The sequence below is a fragment of the Malania oleifera genome, chromosome 1, assembly GCF_029873635.1.
Source record: "Malania oleifera isolate guangnan ecotype guangnan chromosome 1, ASM2987363v1, whole genome shotgun sequence".
In the NCBI taxonomy this organism is placed as follows: domain Eukaryota; kingdom Viridiplantae; phylum Streptophyta; class Magnoliopsida; order Santalales; family Ximeniaceae; genus Malania; species Malania oleifera.
In genome coordinates this window covers 155,031,519-155,050,400 of record NC_080417.1, presented here as the reverse complement: position 1 = coordinate 155,050,400, position 18,882 = coordinate 155,031,519, and the positions used below count along the sequence as shown (strand labels likewise).

At 35.2% G+C, this 18,882-nt stretch overlaps 2 protein-coding genes across 6 annotated transcripts in view; both read right to left on the bottom strand.

Annotated features, from left to right (window-relative positions):
• Positions 1-3,112: 3,112 nt before the first annotated feature.
• Positions 3,113-5,949, bottom strand: LOC131168012 (fructose-bisphosphate aldolase, cytoplasmic isozyme 1). Of its 2 annotated transcripts, none has more exons than XM_058127156.1 (3): positions 5,022-5,949; positions 4,168-4,850; positions 3,113-3,596 (listed from the first exon to the last, which is right to left on the bottom strand). In XM_058127156.1, the coding sequence occupies exons 1-3, from the start codon at positions 5,104-5,106 to the stop codon at positions 3,234-3,236; spliced, it is 1,131 nt and encodes a 376-aa protein (XP_057983139.1). In that variant the 5' UTR covers positions 5,107-5,949; the 3' UTR covers positions 3,113-3,233. The 2 variants fall into 2 exon arrangements, with proteins under 2 accessions (XP_057983139.1, XP_057983146.1); XM_058127163.1 differs by having other exon boundaries at positions 5,577-5,839.
• A 467-nt stretch (positions 5,950-6,416) lies between these two features.
• Positions 6,417-18,882, bottom strand: part of LOC131167993 (uridine kinase-like protein 3) — a 53,291-nt gene continuing 40,825 nt past the window's right edge. For all 4 annotated transcript variants that reach the window (XM_058127133.1, XM_058127142.1, XM_058127126.1 and 1 more), the window contains 4 exons: positions 8,113-8,206; positions 7,865-7,937; positions 7,097-7,179; positions 6,417-6,950 (listed from right to left, as the gene is read on the bottom strand). In XM_058127133.1, coding sequence (XP_057983116.1) covers positions 6,768-6,950; positions 7,097-7,179; positions 7,865-7,937; positions 8,113-8,206 — 433 coding nt within the window. In that variant the 3' untranslated portion in view covers positions 6,417-6,767. The remainder of the gene's footprint in view (positions 6,951-7,096; positions 7,180-7,864; positions 7,938-8,112; positions 8,207-18,882) is intronic.

Sequence of the window (18,882 nt, the reverse complement as noted above, 5' to 3'; positions counted from 1 at the left end):
TAGAATATAAATGCTCGGGCTAAATTTAATGAGATCAATATACAGGGTGAGAGATAAGTTCAATAAAAAAAATTTTAAAAATGAGTGCCCCAATGGCCAAAAAATTCACAAATTTGCATTTAAAAAAATAGTGAGGCTCGCATGAAGTCCCTATGTTTTGAGAGAGTTAATGCGAGCAAAAGGATAACAAAAAAATTTGGATAAAAAACTGGGAGAGGACCTAGTGCCACATGTCAGCACCGAGTCAGCTTCATGTTTTATACTCATATATAATTTACTTTTTTAAAATATAGTAAGGCCTGCATAGGGACCTCTCCTCTATCTTATGAGAGAGGAAAGTAAGACAAAGAGCGAGAATAAATTTTTTTTGAAAAAAAACACATGGATGCAAGAAAAAGCACATGGATGCAAGAAAAAAAAATCAGTGCCATGAGTCACCACTGGCTTTAATGTTACAGTTCAAAATTTATATATGTACAGGTAAAATAAAACCAGGCTTCGAGTCGGGCATACACATATACTTTGATAATTAATTTTAACAATAATATTAGAATTTAATACATTATTTTATATTTTTTGTTCAACAAAATTATGAAATATTGATAAATTTATATGAATTATGTAATATTCATAAAAATTTCATGTAATACATAAAATTTTAAAAAGGTTTGAGTGTTATTGAAAAAAATGTGAGACCCACATGAGGCATTGCCTTTGTTAGGAAAATGACAAAAAATTGAATTCAAATAAAATAGTGAAACCACATGAAGCTCCTTCCCATCCTTTATTTTAAAGTGAGTAAAGCAAGAGAGAGAGGACAAAATTTTAAAAAATAAAAAATAAAGAAAAACTTGGATGACAAAAACAAAAAGAAAAACCTTTGCTGAGTACTGGGTTTGGTGCTATGGTTCAGGATTCATATATATACTCATAAAACTAACACGGCTTTGCACCGTGTACTTCGATAATTAGTTTTAACAATAATATTATAGTTTAACACACTATTTATATTTTTTGTTCAACAAAATTGTGAAATATTAATAAACTTATATGCATAATATAATATCTATAAAAGCGGGATGTAATAGATAAAACTTCAAAAAAATTACTGACATATACATATAATATAAATTTATTTACAACTTACCAATTTTAATATAAAATTAATTGAGAAAAATAAAATGCAAATACAAACTATACTAATATTGAATGAGAATTAAAAAAGTAAATTTGATTAAAATTTTTAAATATTTTATTTTATAGAATTTAAGAAGTTGGACATTTATTAAATTTATGTGTGTTTATGTGTGTGTGTGTGTGTAGTATTTTGTTATTGGAAACTTTTGGTGAAAAATAGGTGATAAAAATTGTATTGTATTGTAGATATTTTGAGTAAATTCCAATAACTTATTCTAGACATTTTATGTGAACTAATGGGATTCTTTATGTGTCAAGCAATAAGTTCACATTCATTCGAATAATAATAATAATAATAATAATAATAATAATAATAATAATAATAAGGGTGTTTTTTGATAAGGTATTTTTTAGAAGGAATTTAATTTTAAAAGGGTACAAGTACTAAAATTTAATTTAACAATTTCCTTGTTTGTTTGAAGCACAAATAAAATTTTAAAATCTCTAAGAACACAGAAAGGATATATAAGATGACACAAAACAAATCCACCATTCAAATGATATGAAAATTCTTTTCTATGAGTAATTTAGAGTGAGGGTATTTAAAATGTTAAGCACAAATTTGTATGTTTTTGACATGCTAGAAAAATAAATAAATAAATAAATTGAGAAATCTTGAAAATTAGTAGTGGTGGGATTTATGTTGCCTATCTTCTAACAACTCACTATTTGAGATTATTGGCAGTTGTGTAAAGTGGATTGTTCTTGTATTTTAGGAGAATGCTTGTAGAGATTTAAACGTAAAATGTTAAATTGTAAAGTCTTTTTCAAGCATTCAAAGTCTAACATAGGGACTGTACTATTCATATGGTGGTTGTACTATTTATATGGTGGCTACACTATTCATTTGGTGGCTGCACAAGTCTACAAAGGTGGCTACACTATTCATTTGGTGGCTGCACAAGTCTACAAAGGTGGTTATACTATTCATTTGATGATTACACAAGTCTACAAAGATGACTACACTATTCATTTGACGGTTTTGAAAAAAAAAAAAGCTTACAAAACTCCTATAAATAGGGAAGTGGTGGTGAATGAAGTTGTATCCATCCCAAGCATCTCTAACTCCACCTTTAGAGAGAGATCAAGTACTCTCCTACAAAGTATTTCTGTTGTAGCCCGTGTTTCTAGTTTCTCATAATTTGAGAGAAGTTGTATCATTATTTTTCATAGTGGATTTCTTCTACTCTTGTCCGTGATTTTTCTCTCAATTTGTTTGGGAGTTTTCTACATAAATCTTGGTGTCAATTCCTCTTTTCTAATTTCTTATTTTAGCTATTTGATACTCTTCCTACCCATTCAATTTTCTAACATAAAATTCATAGGCCCAAGCCTTTGTCATCATTGCCTTCTAATACTTTGCCACATAATTTAGCATCACTAAAACCTCTTTATATGTGGGATGACTATATGAGCTCGTTGAATCCATAAGCATCAAAGATGTACACAAGGCCAAAGCACAAACTATTCATTTTGAGGGAGTCCTATTTAGAAACCTGGCTAAAGGCCTGCACACGCAACCAGAGAACTAGTTGTATGGCTAACAAAGATCGAAATCTATTCTATAAGCAATGCACCATTCGCTCAATTCGATAAATCCAAATTTATTAACCCTTTATTAGTATTATCTTACGGTAATTTTAACAATTCACGATACATATGATTACATAGGTTATTTATTTATTTATTATTTATGAACAGTAATTGCTATCTAAATTCTTATGAGGCCCTAACAGTTGGTTGGACCTGCCCCTCATACACACTATTATATTCAAGGGGTTGGACGAGAGGTAAGAGAGGAAGATATTGTGGTATCATATTGTTAGTGCTACCATTTGGTATATGTAATTAGAAAGATGCATTAAATTTTGAAGAGGTGAAGTCCTTAAACTAATTTCTAGCACATAGTTAATAATTAGAATGAATAAACACCTTTTGTATATATAATTAAGCAAGGTGGAAATACAAGTTAATTAAACATTTCATGACCCACCGTTTCCCAACAAAGTGAGAGGCCAAGCTAGCTAGCCAGCTAGCTAGTAACTGTAACCCTTCACAAACAAAGTCTCAGAAGCCAACCCACCATCACTCCCACCCGCATACTTCCCCAGCGTGGCCTTGGAGTTTGCCCTGCACCTCCCCAAGAACGCTTCTTGAGCCTTCCCAACATTCTCCTTCTTCCCTGCCCACGTCTTCAGGGAGCTCTGCTGCAGAGCTCGCCCAAAGGAGAACGACAGCGTCCATGGCTTCACCACCTCCAGCTTATTAATCGCATTCAGGTTTAGGGTCGCCTCCTCCTCGCTCTGCCCACCCGACAAAAACACTATCCCCGGCACTGCCGCCGGGACAGTTCGACGCAGTGCTGTGACTGTGTGCTCTGCAATCACCTCAGGAGGTACCTGTGAAAAATATTCAAAGATTTTAATTAGTAATGTATAAAATATGCATGCATGGATACTGCTATCTTTATTGAGTTCTCTGAGTTTTCCATTGCCAAACAAACAACATTTTGGCCTTCTTGCCAAAAAAATTATTCAAAGCAACCTTTTGTGCTTGTAAAAAAATTGAAAATTACTTTTCCCCTGTTCGAAAGCAATATTGATAAGCTTTGAATTTGAAATTTTGTAGAAACAAACCCTTCAAATTAAGCTACTTATGCACAATTCTTTCAATCTGAAGTTCTGAAACTTCAATTATTTTCACCGGAGGCAGAGAGATCGATCAGTGTAGGACAGATAAAAACAATTTGCTAAATCTACAGAACTCTCTGTAAGAGTAACTCTAGAGGATTTTGATTCAGTTGTATTAAATTCAAGGTTTGATTAATTTCTTCATACTTTTAAAAACATTATGGTACATAATTCCAAGATTCAAGTTCATCTGAATTGCTTAATTATTAAGTTATATTAACCCGATCCCTCTCTCTCTCTCTCTCTCTCTCTCTCTGGGGATCAAGAATCTTTGGCTTACCTTGGGGCTATCGGATCCTGGAGTAACCATGTTGGGCTTGAGGAGGGTGCCTTCCAACAGAACGTGATGATCATTCAATGCCTTATAAACCGCAGCAATTACAGTCTCGGTCACGGCAGCACACTTCTTAGTGTCATGAGCCCCATCCGTCAAAACCTCCGGCTCAACAATGGGCACCAGCCCGTTCTCCTGACAAATAATGGCGTACCGTGCGAGCCCCTGTGCGTTCTGCTGAATTGCCAGTTCAGATGGCTCGGTTGGACCGATCTTCAAGACCGCCCGCCACTTGGCGAATCGGGCCCCGGCCTTGTAGTACTGCTGGCATCGGGCACCAAGCGAGTCGAGGCCCTGCGTAGTGGTCTCCCCATTGGTCCCGGCAATGTCCACGGTGCCTTTGTCCACCTTGATGCCTGGAATGACATGGTTTTCTTGGAGGACCTCGACGAAGGGCTTACCATCCAATGTCTTCTGGTAGAGGGTCTCTTCAAAGAGGATGACGCCGGAGAGGTGGGCGAGGGCGTTCGGAGAAGTGAAGAGGAGCTCGCGGAGGGCTTGGCGGTTGGACTCAATGTTCTCGACGTTGATGCTCGACAGGCGCTTCCCTATGGTGCCTGTGCTCTCGTCTGCCGCCAGTATGCCCTTGCCCGGGGTGGCAATGTACTTGGCATTCTTGATCAGTTCCTCTATTTAAACAAATTAAACCCAAAAAAAAAAAAAAAGTAAATTGAAAGGGTCTTACGGAATTGCCAGATCGGGGGGTCTACCCTAATTGAAGGACTTCCCTCCCTGGATCAAACCACTCCTTGTAATCAACACTCAAGTAATTCAAGCTTTGAACTAATTGATTTATATACCAGGGAACGCACGAGCATTGATGCACGCACTGCTCACAGAGGCCTTACATGCAAGCAACCAATAGCCAGCAGCAAGCTTCAACATACACGCAGATGGAATGAAGAAATAACATTTAACATGGTCAGAGATGAGATGATATGCCTGTTTCTCTACTTCGTTGGCAGGTACTACGAAAACTACACGTTAATCGGTTGTGGCTAGCTGTGCTTTAGCTTATAAGCATGCTTAGATAGCAGAACACTAAAAGGCTAAGATAACCATATGACAGAACCAACTTCAATAATAAAAAAAATTAAATTAAAAGGACCATACAATGATGAATTTTAAACGATCTCTTTTAAGTGCGCTCTCTACATTGGGAGTACGTGAATCATGCTGTAATAAGAAAGAATGCATGCCAAATAATGAAAGCACCAACAGAGAAAAAGCTTGTAAGCTTCGGTCAGTAAACTAAAACTAAAGAAGCAAGTGTTGGCGATTTGGCGTGTTTAAGATTAGGTCAATTTCATTCGGGTCATCCTCATTTAAATTCTCAAGACAGAGAGAGAGAGTACCTGCATACTTTCCAACAAAGGCTGACATTTTTTCTAGGAAGGGTAAGGGAGAGGAGAAACAGGACGAAAATGCAAAAACAAAATTACACAAGCACCATATTATATAGAACACCTCTGTAGAATATTTGAACAGAATCGATAAGCCATCTGCCAACACGTGTCAAGAGATCAGCCCGACAAAGTTTATCATCCTGGGATAAGAGGAATGAGTGATCCAACTCCCCTGAAGAGATTGTGTGGAAAAGCCCGTGTGTACCTCATCCGGTTCCTCCTTGCTAGCTAGTAGCTAGGATAAACATCGAACACCAGACAGGGCTGTGAACCCCTCCAAAGGCAATTTTTGGCACCTCTCTCTCTCTCTCATGAGTCAATTAAAAATACTGCCATCCTATTTTGACTGACTCATAAAATAAATAGCTAATTCATGATTTTAAAATGTTTATTATTTGACTCAGATGCCGTACACACAATTAATATGCCCCTTTTCTTGCAGGCAGAATAAAATATCTACAGAAAACGTTGTAGCGTAATTCAATGATACATATAACATATTGATTGATTCTTTCGCTACATTTGAGTGCGCAAGACCGAATAAGAATAGAAACGGGAATTGGAATAAAAAAAGGTAAAGCAAACATGAATGTCAAGTAGGAGACAATGCACAATTCTGATACGAATTTTCTCGTCCCATCATGCAAATCAATGCACCCGTAGTTCAAAGCCTATAGCAATTATGCATACTAGCATCAAAAGCACTATGAATACATATATACATACATATATATATATATATAAATATAATAAAGCAAGAAATTATAACGCCAAATAAAACATCGGTAGTTGTGCGCCAGATCCACGCCAAAATTCTGACTCGAACAAAATCAATATTTAAAGGGGGAAGAGTACAGTGATGCATAAGAGATCAAAAGACAAAAGCATGCCGACAAGACATGAAATATTAAAAAATTGGTCCCCACCACCTGTAAAAGCTCACTACCCAAATATCATACCCCCCAAATATATATTATATGCCTCAAAAAATTCCAGGAAGAAATAATAAAAGGAGATTGATATTTTAAGTTGAGAACAAAATGTCCAGCTTAACATATATTGAAGTCCAGCTCATTTTCCTTCTGCAGACGACCATTTGGAAATTGACAGTTTGGAACAAACAGCACACCTCTCACTCTGTTATAACACACGAGCCACCACCTCCTCCAGCTGGTCATCATCATCCGTGCCAAAATATCGATCTCCAAACTCACCCATGCCGGGGATGACACGGAAATCTTCGTTTAAACCAATATCTATCTCAGAAGTAACAATCTTTATTCGGGGGAAGCTCTTGCAGACCACATGAACTCCCTGAGGTGCCTGGTGTGATTTAAGAGAAATAAAGATGTGCATGCTGTTACTCTTCACATTGTCAATAGAACAATAATGCAGAGACTGATCATGAAAGAGAGGGGAGGGAGAAAGGAAAAGGACAGAAGCTAGTATCAGAGGGTGCATTGACTCACAGAAATGAGATTAAGAAATATGATATTGCACTCCGGTACACCTTTACTTATCAGCAAAGAAATAGCTTGAACAGCTGAATTCCCTGGAGGGATAAATCAACTGTTAGAACAAACTTCCCGTATGCAGTCGCAGATATAGCTTTTGACATTTAGATTTGATTGTGTAAAATAGTAAATTTGAATAATGTGATCCAACCATAGCCTCACAGAATGGTTGCTTGCAAAATTTTCTTGTTTAAGATTATCATAGCCAACTCTTACACTAACCTAGTGTTTGAAAGCTTGGAGTTCAGACTTGAATTTGTATTTGTGTGAATTTGGACATCTTGGATCAAAGTCAATACATTTTTGTACTGTCTAAATCCACGTAAATCAAAATCTGATACCTGAAATCCATGCTCTTAAGCACAACGTAATCCCATGCCCAGGAACTTCAATTTAGAATTGTGCGGATTTGAATAAAATACAACACAAAATTGTATCGAATTTCATCCAAATCCACACAAATCCAAATCTAAGGCTTTAAATTCTTACAGCTAAAACAATGTGTCCTTTGAAAAACTCTCTTGCATGTGTGCACACAGGCATGCATGAGAGAGAGAGAGAGAGATCATGCATTCATCTGCATGCTCACACTACTAAAGGAATGGCAGAAATTTAAGCCACTTTAGACAATGCACATTTACATGCATGTATGTGAAAATAAACAAAAATAGAAAACCAAAATAAGCCTGACAAGAGTGACTTTTTTCTTTCACAGGGACATACCTGTTCCCAGGATAGGATCCAACAATAACACATGCCTGTCTGAGATGTCTTTAGGAAGTTTCTCATAGATTAGCTGCTCAGTAATGTACACATCAAGATATCAGTCAAAAACTGAGGAAACTAAAAAGGATTTAAAAGAAAATAAAATAAAACAAAACAAAATAAAGAACATGTGTACAGTGTGCATGGCATATGCATGCCCACGCACATGCACACACACACACACAGAGACAGATATCTGTGCAAACCTGCTGACCATTGTCACCTTCCCTGTGAATAAGAATCTTCCCAATCTTAATACCTTTACAACATGCCCGCAATGCATTCTCCATACTCTCGCCACTGCCATGACACAAAAGTTCAAATTTTTTTTTTTACTAATTTGTATCACCATTCAGCAGATGTAAAAAAAGGAAGGGGAATAAAACCAGTTGATTAATAAGAGGCCAGGTGTATTAACACCACTGCTCACATTCACATATGTTGAATAATTGGGTAAAATGGAAGACCCAAACTCAATGATAGGTCACTGTCTCTATTTATAATATATGTCAAGTACAATTGGAATGACCATAATACCCTTACTAACTCGCACTTATTACAAACCAAACTCAAACAATTAATAATAATGCTAAATGACTAAATAACCATTAACACTCCCCCTCAAGTGGAAGCATATATATCATATGCTCCTAACTTGTTACAAAAGAATTTCACATGAGCACCTCCCAAGACTTTAGTGAACAAATCAGCAAGCTGAAACTCGGACTTCACATGATTGGTTGTAATGAGCTTCTCTACAAGTTTATCTCAAATAAAATAGCAATCAACTTCAATGTGCTTTGTCTACTTATGGAAGACATGGGTGGAGGAAATATGAATAGCAACTTGATTATCACACATCAACCCTACAGATTGAGAATGTGGAAACCTAGTTCTTTTAACATATTCTTTAGCCAAACAAGTTCACATGTAGCATGCACTATAGCCCTATATTCTGACTTAGCACTCGACCTGGCCACCACAATTTGTTTCTTAATTTTCAAAGACACTAAATTACCACCGACAAAGATACAATACCTAGTTGTGGATCTTTGGTCGAAAGATGACCCGACCCAATCTACATCTATATATGCCTGAATATGAGTGTGTCCCCAATCCTAATATAAGAGACCTCTCCCTAATGCACCTTTGAGATATCAAAAAATGCGAATTACTGCATCCCAGCGACTTGTTCTTGGAGAATCGAGAAATTAACTCACAACACTTGTTACAAAGGATATACCTGATCAAGTGACTGTGAGATAATTCAACTTCCCAACAAGTGTACTATACTGACCTGGGTGAGGCAACAAATCACCCATATCTGGCACTAACTTACTATTGAGATCCATGGGTGTATCAATAGGTTTGGATCCCAACAACCCTATTTCTTCCAAAAGATCAAAAACATACGTTCTTAGTGACAATACAATTTTTGTATAAGATCTCAATACTTTTATATCCAAGAAGTACTTCAATGGTCCCAAGTCCTTGGTCTGAAACTTACTCTATAGGAAAAGCTTTAAGTCTTGGATATCTTGATCATCATCACCAGTGATCATAATGTCATCCACATACAACAAACAACACAACAACAAAACCAAGCCTTAAGTTCCACTAGATGGGGTCAATTATATGAATTTTTTTCCGCCAATTTATGCGATCATGGACTATTTCTTTTGAGAGATGAAGGACTATTAAATTCTTACTCACTATCTCCTTCCAAGTTATTTTAGGTTTACCCCTACCCCATTTATTGCCCCCACAGTAACTAACTCATTCTTTCCCACTGGCGCACTATGTGGCCTACGTTGCAAGTGTCCATATCATCTGAGTCGTCCCTCCCTTATCTTACATTCTATAAGAGCTACACCTAACTTACCACAAATATGTTCATTACTTAATTTATCTTTCAGAGTTATACCACGAATCCATCTAAGCATTCTCATCTCGAAAACTTTTACTTTTTGGATATTTTGTTTCTTCGTCGCCCAACATTCTGATCCATATAGCTTGTCTTATAGTCGTCCTATAAAACATCCCTTTTAATTTTAAGGTATTCTACGATCACAAAGCACACTTGAAGCACTTCTCTATTTTACCCAACCTGTTTTAACTCTATGCATTACATCATCTTCAATTTCTCCTTCAGCTTGCATAATAGATCCAAGGTATCGAAATCTACAAGTGCTATTTATTTCTTCATCATCAAGTTCAACTTTATCTCCAATATTCCTCCTCCTATTATTGAAATTAAATTACATATATTCTGTCTTATTTCTACTTATCCTAAAGCCTTTAAATTCCAAAGCTTCTCTCCATAATTCTAACTTAGCATCTACTTCACCCCTAGTTTCACCAATTAATACAATATCATCTACAAACAACATACACCATGAAACCTCATTTTGAATACTCTTAGTTAGTTGGTCCATCACTAAAGTAAAAAGATAAGGGCTTAAAGCAAATCTTTGATGTACACCTATAATGATTGGAAATTCTCTAGTTTCTCTATCTATAGTCCTTACACTAGTCATTACTCCATCATACATATCCTTAATGACATCAGTGTACCAACTACATACATCCTTTTTTTTTTTCCTAAAACTCATCATAGAACTTCTTTAGGTATCCTATCATATGCTTTCTCTGGGTCAATAAATACCATATGCAAGTCCTCTTCTTTTCCCTAAACTTTTCCATTTATCTTCTTAAAAGATATATAAGTTTTGTGCTAGATCTCCCAAGCATAAAACCAAATTGATTTTCTAATACCTCCGTTTTTAACCTTAATCTTTGTTCTAACCTTAACCCATAGTTTCATCATATGACTCATAAGTTAATTCCACGAAAGTTATTACAATTTTGAATATTTCCTTTATTTTTTTATATAAGTATTAAAGTATTTTTCCTCCATTTATCTGACATTTTATTAGTTTTTATAATTGTATTAAATAAATTAGTTAACCATATAATTCCGTTATCACCTAAGCATTTCCAAACTTCAATTGGGATGTTATCTGGTCCTATAGCTTTCCCATTTTTCATCTTTTTAGTGCATACTTAACTTCGTTAACTCTAATTTTGCGAATAAATCTCGTATTTTTAGTCTTTTCCTTATTTGTCAAATTTAAGTTTAAGCCTTCTATTTGGTTTTCATTAAACAACATACTAAAGTAACTTCGTCATCTTTCTTTAATGTCTTCGACCTTAATCAAGACAATATCATCTTCACTTTTTTTACATTTTACACTTTCTAAGTCCTTACTCTTCCTTTAACAATTTTAAATATATCTCTTTCCCCTTATTTTGTATCTAATTTATCATACAAACTATTAAATGATCTGTATTTAACTTCACTAACGGCCTTTTTTGCATCTTTTGTCGCCTCCTTATACTTTTCAAAGTTATCCATGTTTCTACATGTTGCCACATTTTATATCAAATTATTTTTGTCTTTACGGCGTTTTGAACATCTTTATCCCACTACCAATCTTCTTTGCTATTCAAGAATCTTCTCCTTGATTCACCTAAAATTTTTTTTGCTATCTTTTTTATAGAGCTAGCTAATGTACTCCAAAGAGTATTTGTATCTATCCCAATCTCTATATTCCAATCCCAATCTTTGATCATTTTATATTTAAATTTTATTATATTTTCTCCCTTTAGGTTCCACCACCTAGTTCTCTTACACTGGTTTATTTTATCCTTTTTCTTCCATTTTTTAATACATATATCTAACACTAAGACTCTACATTGTGTGGTTTGGCTTTAACTTGGAATAATTTTAGAATCCTTGCATGATAAACGATCTACCCTCCAAGTTTAAAAAAAAAAAAAAAAATCTATTTGACTTCTATTTTGTCCACTTTAAAAGATTATTAAGTGTTCTTTTTTCTTCTTAAAACAAGTATTCATTATACTAAAATCATATGACATAGCGAAGTCCAAGATCATTTCCTTAGGCTCATTTTTGTCCCCATATCCATAACCATATCCTTTATGTATCCTCTCATAACTTTTATTATCCCTTCCAACGTGTCCATTCAGATCTCCTCCTATGAATAATTTCTCAGTCCCTGATATGCCTTGTATAATACTATCCATATCTTCCCAAAATTCTCTTAAGATTTCCGACTAAGCCTACTTGAGGAGCATAAGCACTAATGATATTTATTATCTCTTGGCCCAATACCATCTTGATTTATATAATTCCATCCCCTAATCTATTTACATCAACAATGTTATCTTTTAAATTTTTGTTTACAATAATTCCTACTTCATTCCTATGTTTTTATTTTCTAGTGTACCAAAGTTTAAATCTTGTTTTATTAATTTCTCTAGCTTTCTCCCCCACCCACTTAGTTTCTTGAAGGCAAATTATATTAATTCTTCTTCCAATCATTGCGTCCACAATTTACATGCTTTTACCCGTAAGTGTCCCTATATTCCAAGTTGCTAATCTAATCCTCCTTATCCAGAATGATGCGGGAACCCTTGCATATTTAACACCGTACCTGAGCGCCGACACGGAACATCTCTTTGAGGCGACAATTTAGCCCACCCTCGCCCACTTTTCACTACACCTGCGTGGTACAAGTGCAACGCATTGCTCTTAGGGGACGCCCCAACAAATATTTAGTAAGGATTCAAGTCATAGTGATCTTTCAAATGTTACGCTGGCTTTCAACTACCTAATGCAACCCTCCTTCTTTACCCGGGCTTGGGACCGGCTTTGTGTGAAAAAATTAGGACATTAAGTGCATCACAGGCAAAGTTAAGGCCAAACTCAAGTACTACAGCACACCGATGAAGGCCAAACTCAAGTACCACAACACACCAAACTTAAGTGCACCACAAGCGGAGTATGACAATAAAAAACAAAGTGATCTATTGCACACCGATGAAGGCCAAACTCAAGTACCACAAAACTTTTAATCCGTACATTGATTTCTTAAGTCAACATACTGAGCCTGACTCCCCCCTGAGCAACAAACCCAGGTGATTGCTCCATATATACCTCCTCATGAAGATCACAATGCAGGAAAGCATTCTTCACATCTAACTAATGCAGAGGCCAATGACAAGTGGTGGCTAAAAAAATGAACAAACGTACTGAGGCAAGTTTAGCGATCGAAGAGAATGTGTTTGAATAATCCAAACCATACGCCTGAGTATACTCCTTAGCAACAAGGCGGGGCTTCAAATGAGTCACAGAACCATCAATAATGACTTTCACAATGTACACTCAGAGACAACCAATCACAAACTTATCAGGAGGAAGAGGTACCAAATCCCAAGTATCATTATCATGTAGTGCATGCTTCTCTTCAACCATTGCTGTCCTCCACCCAAAATGGGATAGGGCTTCAGAAATACATTTAGGAAGAGCAACGGAAGACAAGGTACAAACAAAATGGTAATAAAAGGGTGACAAGAAATCATAACAAACAAAATTAGAGATCAGATGTTGGGTACAAGTGTGTTTACCTTTTCGAACAGCTATAGGAGGATCAACATCATGGGAAATAAGATCATCCGACGAGGGAACTAGAGGCACAGTAGTAGAAGCTGGAGGAGGCACTTTCCCCTTGAGTTGCCATGTGTATACCTACAAATCGGGATGATCCAAGCGACAAGAAGTATCCAAACTGGATGAAGATGTAGGTGGATTGGACATAGACACTAGGTTTGGATCTGGAAAACAAGGTAGAGGAAGAGACTCATAAAGGTCAATAGAACTCAAGGAATTAGAGTAGTATAGTGTAGACTCAAAGAAGGTGACATCAACAAAGACAAAAAATCAATGCAAAGTAGGACTATAACATTGATATCCTCTTTTAATCCATTCTTGGAGTTAACTGATGGACAAAGGACACACAATCGAATATACGAGGAGGAAGGGAGAATGAAGGAGCCTTAGGGAAAATAACTAAATATGGGATTTTACCTCCAAGGATAGAGGATGGCATTTTAGTGATAAGGGAGCAAGTTGTGAGCACAACATCACTCCCAAAAACTTAGGGGACATTCATTTGATACAATAGGATACAAGTGACTTCAAGAATATGTCTATCTTTCCGCTCTACAACCTCAGTTTGTGGTGGAGTGTGGGCACAAGAGGATTGATGAAACATACAAGAGCTAGTCATACACGTACTGAATTGGGTATTGAAGTATTCCTTAACATTATCACTATGAAGTATCCTGACTGGCATATCAAATTGAGTCCTTGTTTAGGAACATAAGGCACAAAAGATATCAAACAACTTGGATCGATATTTCATTAAATATAACCAAGTCATCCTAGAGTAGTTGTAACGATCCCAAAAATTATATGCATGGAAGTATAAAAAAAATAAAAATAAAAAATAAAAATAAATAAATAAACAATTTAATTAATAAATTAATAATTATTATTAATTAAATAATATAATATAATATAATAATATAGTATTATAATAATATATATATATGTTACATTAGGATACTTCAAGAGGAAGTATCCTGAGATCCTGAGAAGACCCACCACACGGCTCTCTCTCTCTCTCTCTCATCAAAATTGCTCTCTCTCTCTCTCTCTCTCTCCTCCGTTCAATCCTCTCTCTCCTCAATTTCTCGGCGATAAGTGCGTCAATTGAAAAACAAAAAATACTATTGGGTTCTTATCTCAGCCACCAACATTTAAACCGGAGGGGATTCGTGATTAGGGCGTCATAGGCACCACTCCTGCGATAACATAAACTCTCTCTCTCTCTCCAATTTCTCCCCAATCTTCAGCCAAATTGACGATCGGACACCATCACAAGGTCCCGGCTTCAATCCTTAGCAAGTTAATCGGAGCAGATTTTAAGTTTGGGCTTCCTAAGCACTTTTCCTGGGGTGAGGTAAGAGGAATAAATTATGTTAGGAATTTTATAATTTAACCGATTAAATTGTAATCTGAGATTGCAGGAATCATATATACGTTTTTCTGAATATTTTGGCATATGGAGATTGGATTTTGGATTATTATATTTATTATGAATTGATTAAATTGGTGTTTGTGAGCCTAGGGATTTTATAATAATTATTATTTTAAAGTTGAAACAATTGAATTAAAGTATTTGATTTCTGAATGATTATAATGTATTTTTTGAATAAATTAAACGGATGAAATTAATGATCTTGGATTATTAAAGCATGATTTATTATTTACAGGCAGTTTAGTAAAGTATGGTTGAATACATAAATCGTGTGGCATGAGATTAATATTTTATTTTAATAAACCGGTTGTGATTGTCGTGGTATGAGTACTTAGGTGAATTGATTACATTATGAAATATTTGGATATGTTGTGTAATTATGAAAAGTACGTGTAGGTGAATTGATTACAATATGATTTTGGCTATGCTATGTTATTATGAAAAATACATGTATACGGATTCTGTGGTATGATTGATGATGAATGTGTGTAAGTACATGTATGTGAATTAAAATGCATAAACAAATTACAACCAGGTAAGACTCTCCGCCAAGGGCTTACTGAGTAAGGCAAGTGCCCTAATAGGTATCAATTGTAGCCACACCCAAACTAAATGGGCAAGGTTACATAAGGTATCAGAGCAAAGGAGCGTTACATATATGGGCGTGTAATCTCCCCAATCCTCGGGAACTCTCGCTTTTAAAATAATGTTGCATATGTGAATACAGTCTACAAGAATCAGAGTAGCGCAGCGGAAGCGTGGGTGGGGTTAGAAATAGTAGTTTAGATTAATTATTAAATTTTTTATTTGTGGTTTATCTTAAAATTCCTAAGGATGTATTAAATTGATATTAAAGATATTATTGATATTTTATTTGGGTTTTGATGAGTTGGGAACTTCATTGAGATACTAAGATGGATTTAATGTTATATTAGGATATTTTAGTTACTCTGGTAATTGTTATGGAGATTTTTCGCTGTTTTATTATATGGTATCAGAAATTTATTTTAAATAACACTCCAGACCCCAGTTTCAAGTTCCCCGATTCGGGGAATTACAAGGTGGTATCAGAGCTTAGGAAATAAATTCTATAGACTTTAGAAGGATTATTACCAGAGTATAGGTATGAAGGGTGATGAGGATAGGAATTGGTAGATTAGGATACTGGTAGGAATTTTAAACTTTGTTTCGCAATCTGAAGGCATAATTACTTTGATGGTCTTCTGTGATTTTCTGAAGCAGTCACGGGTTTAAAAAAATTACAGTAAATCCAACGATAGTGATGTTTCCGAGCAGAGAGACGAGAACTTGAAATTAGAACTCGAAGATTTGGTTAGCTAATAGTGGGAAGAGTCTATGAAGGAGAATCTAGGTAATTTATGTGTTGTGATTTGATAGTTTGTGGTCAAGTTGGGGGTTTAATGTTTAAATTAAGGATTTGAATGTTAAACTGGTAAATTGTTCAGGTGAAATTCACAAGGGAAAATTTAAATATTTCAATATGAGAATTACCAATAAACTCGGGCTACCAATCTTAGAGTTAGATATCTATTTAAAGGAAAATCTCATAGTTGTGCTAAGTAATTGATTAGCAAATTTCAAGTACGAAATTTTATTGAGGGGTGAATGTAACGATCCCAAAAATTATATGCATGGAAGCGTAAAAAATAAATAAATAAATAAATATATAAATTATTTAATTAATCAAATAATAATAATTATTAATTAAATAATATAATATAATAATATATTATTATAATATTATAATATTATAATATATATATATATATATGTTACATCAAGATACTTCAGGTGGAAGTATCCTGAGATCCTGAGAAGACCCCCCACACGGCTCTCTCTCTCACACATCAAAATTGCTCTCTCTCTCTCTCCTCCGTTCAATCCTCTCTCTCCTCAATTTCTCGGCGATAAGTGCGCCAATTGAAAAACAAAAAATACTACTGGGTTCCTATCTCGGCCACCAACATTTTAACCGGAGTGGATTCGTAATTAGGGTGTCATAGGCACCACTCCTGCGATAACGTAAACTCTCTCTCTCTCTCTCTCTCTCTCTCTCTCTCTCTCTTCAATTTCTCCCCAATCTTCAGCCAAATTGACGATCGGACACCATCACAAGGTCCTGGCTTCAATCCTTAGCAAGTTAATCGGAGCAGATTTTAAGTTTGAGCTTCCTAAGCACTTTTCCTGGGGTGAGATAAGGGGAATAAATTATGTCAGGAATTTTATAATTTAACCGATTAAATTGTAATCTGAGATTGCAGGAATTATATATACGTTTTTCTGAATATTTTGGCATATGGAGATTGGATTTTGGATTATAATATTTATTATGAATTGATTAAATTGGTGTTTGTGAGTCTAGGGATTTTATAATAATTATTATTTTAAAGTTGAACTGATTGAATTAAAGTATTTGATTTCTGAATGATTATAACGGATTTTCTGAATAAATTAAATGGATGAATATAATGGTCTTGGATTATTAAAGCATGATTTATTATTTACAGGCAGTTTAGTAAAGTATGGTTAAATACATAAATCGTGTGGCATGAGATTAATATTTTATTTTAATAAACCGGTTGTGATTGCTATGGTGTGAGTACTTATATGTTCGGGTGATTTAAAGTCCTTCATGCATATCACAATATAACGTTGGCAAGCAAATGAAGAGTTCGTTATATTGTCCATGATATAAGTTACGATATAACGTTGACAGGATTATGAGGAGTTCGTTATATTGTCACTTATATAAATGGGGCAAAAACGTTGACAGGATAGATGAGGAGTTCATTTTTGTTGATGTGTTATGAATGGTGTTGTGTGTATTGTATCTGTGAAAATCCCTGTGAGGGCCACGTATCGAGATCTGCTCAGTACGCAGTGAGAATGATGAATACTGAAAATATTTGTGTATTATCCTTGGTGGGTGTGAGTGTGTAGGTGAATTGATTACATTATGATTTTGGATATGCTGTGTTATTATGAAAAGTGCATGTATGTGGATTCTGCAGTATGATTGATGATGAATGTGTGTAAGTACATGTACGTGAATTAAAATGCATAAACAAATTAGGTAAGACTCTCCGCCCGAGGGCTTGCTGAGTAAGGCAAGTGCCCTAATAGGTATCAGTTGTAGCCACACCCAAACTAAATGGGCAAGGTTGCATAAGGTATCAGAGCAAAGGGGCGTTACATGTATGGGCGTGTAATCTCCCCAATCCTCGGGAACTCTCACTTTTAAAATAATGTTGCATATGTGAATACAGTCTATAAGTGTTTTAACAGTTGTTGTCGTCTAACAAATGATTATATTTTGTATACACTAAAACTCATCTGTCACGCACTGATAATAATTTATTCATTCCTTATTGAGAAATGTATCACCTCATTATTATCAAATATTTTTCACATGCCCTGTGGAGTATGACAAAAATCAGAGTAGCGCAGCGGAAGCATGGGTGGGGTTAGAAATGGTAGTTTAGATTAATTATAAAATTTATTATTTGTGGTTTATCTTGAAATTCCTAAGGATGTATTAAATTGATATTAAAGATATTATTGATATTTTATTTAGGTTTTGATGAGTTGGGAACTTCATTGAGATATGGGGATGGATTTAATGTTATATTGGGATATTTTAGTTATTCTGATAATTGTTATAGAGATCTTCCGTTGTTTTATTATATGGTATCAGAAATTTATTTTAAATAACACTCCAGACCCCAATTTCGGGTTTGGGATGTTACAGTAGTTATCAACAAATCTAATAAGTACCAAACCCCAACTTTGATGTGACAAAACTAGGACCCCAAATATAGGAATGGACTATCATGAAAAGACTAACCACTCGTTTGTCGACCCGAGAAGCAAAGGGAACACGATGATGCTTTCCCAATTGACAAGACTCAGACTCAAGATTAGACACATAACTCAATGTAGGAACTAATTGTTTCAACTTGTCTAAGGATAGATGACCAAGGCGACGATGGA

Excerpts from the sequence above, each read along its gene's own strand:
- LOC131168012 (XM_058127156.1), bottom strand. The coding sequence starts at position 5,106 with ATGTTGAAGCTTGCTGCTGGCTATTGGTTGCTTGCATGTAAGGCCTCT. Across the intron at positions 4,851-5,021 it reads CAATGCTCGTGCGTTCCCTG|AGGAACTGATCAAGAATGCC; the intron begins GTATATAAATCA and ends TTGTTTAAATAG. Across the intron at positions 3,597-4,167 it reads CAGGATCCGATAGCCCCAAG|GTACCTCCTGAGGTGATTGC; the intron begins GTAAGCCAAAGA and ends TATTTTTCACAG.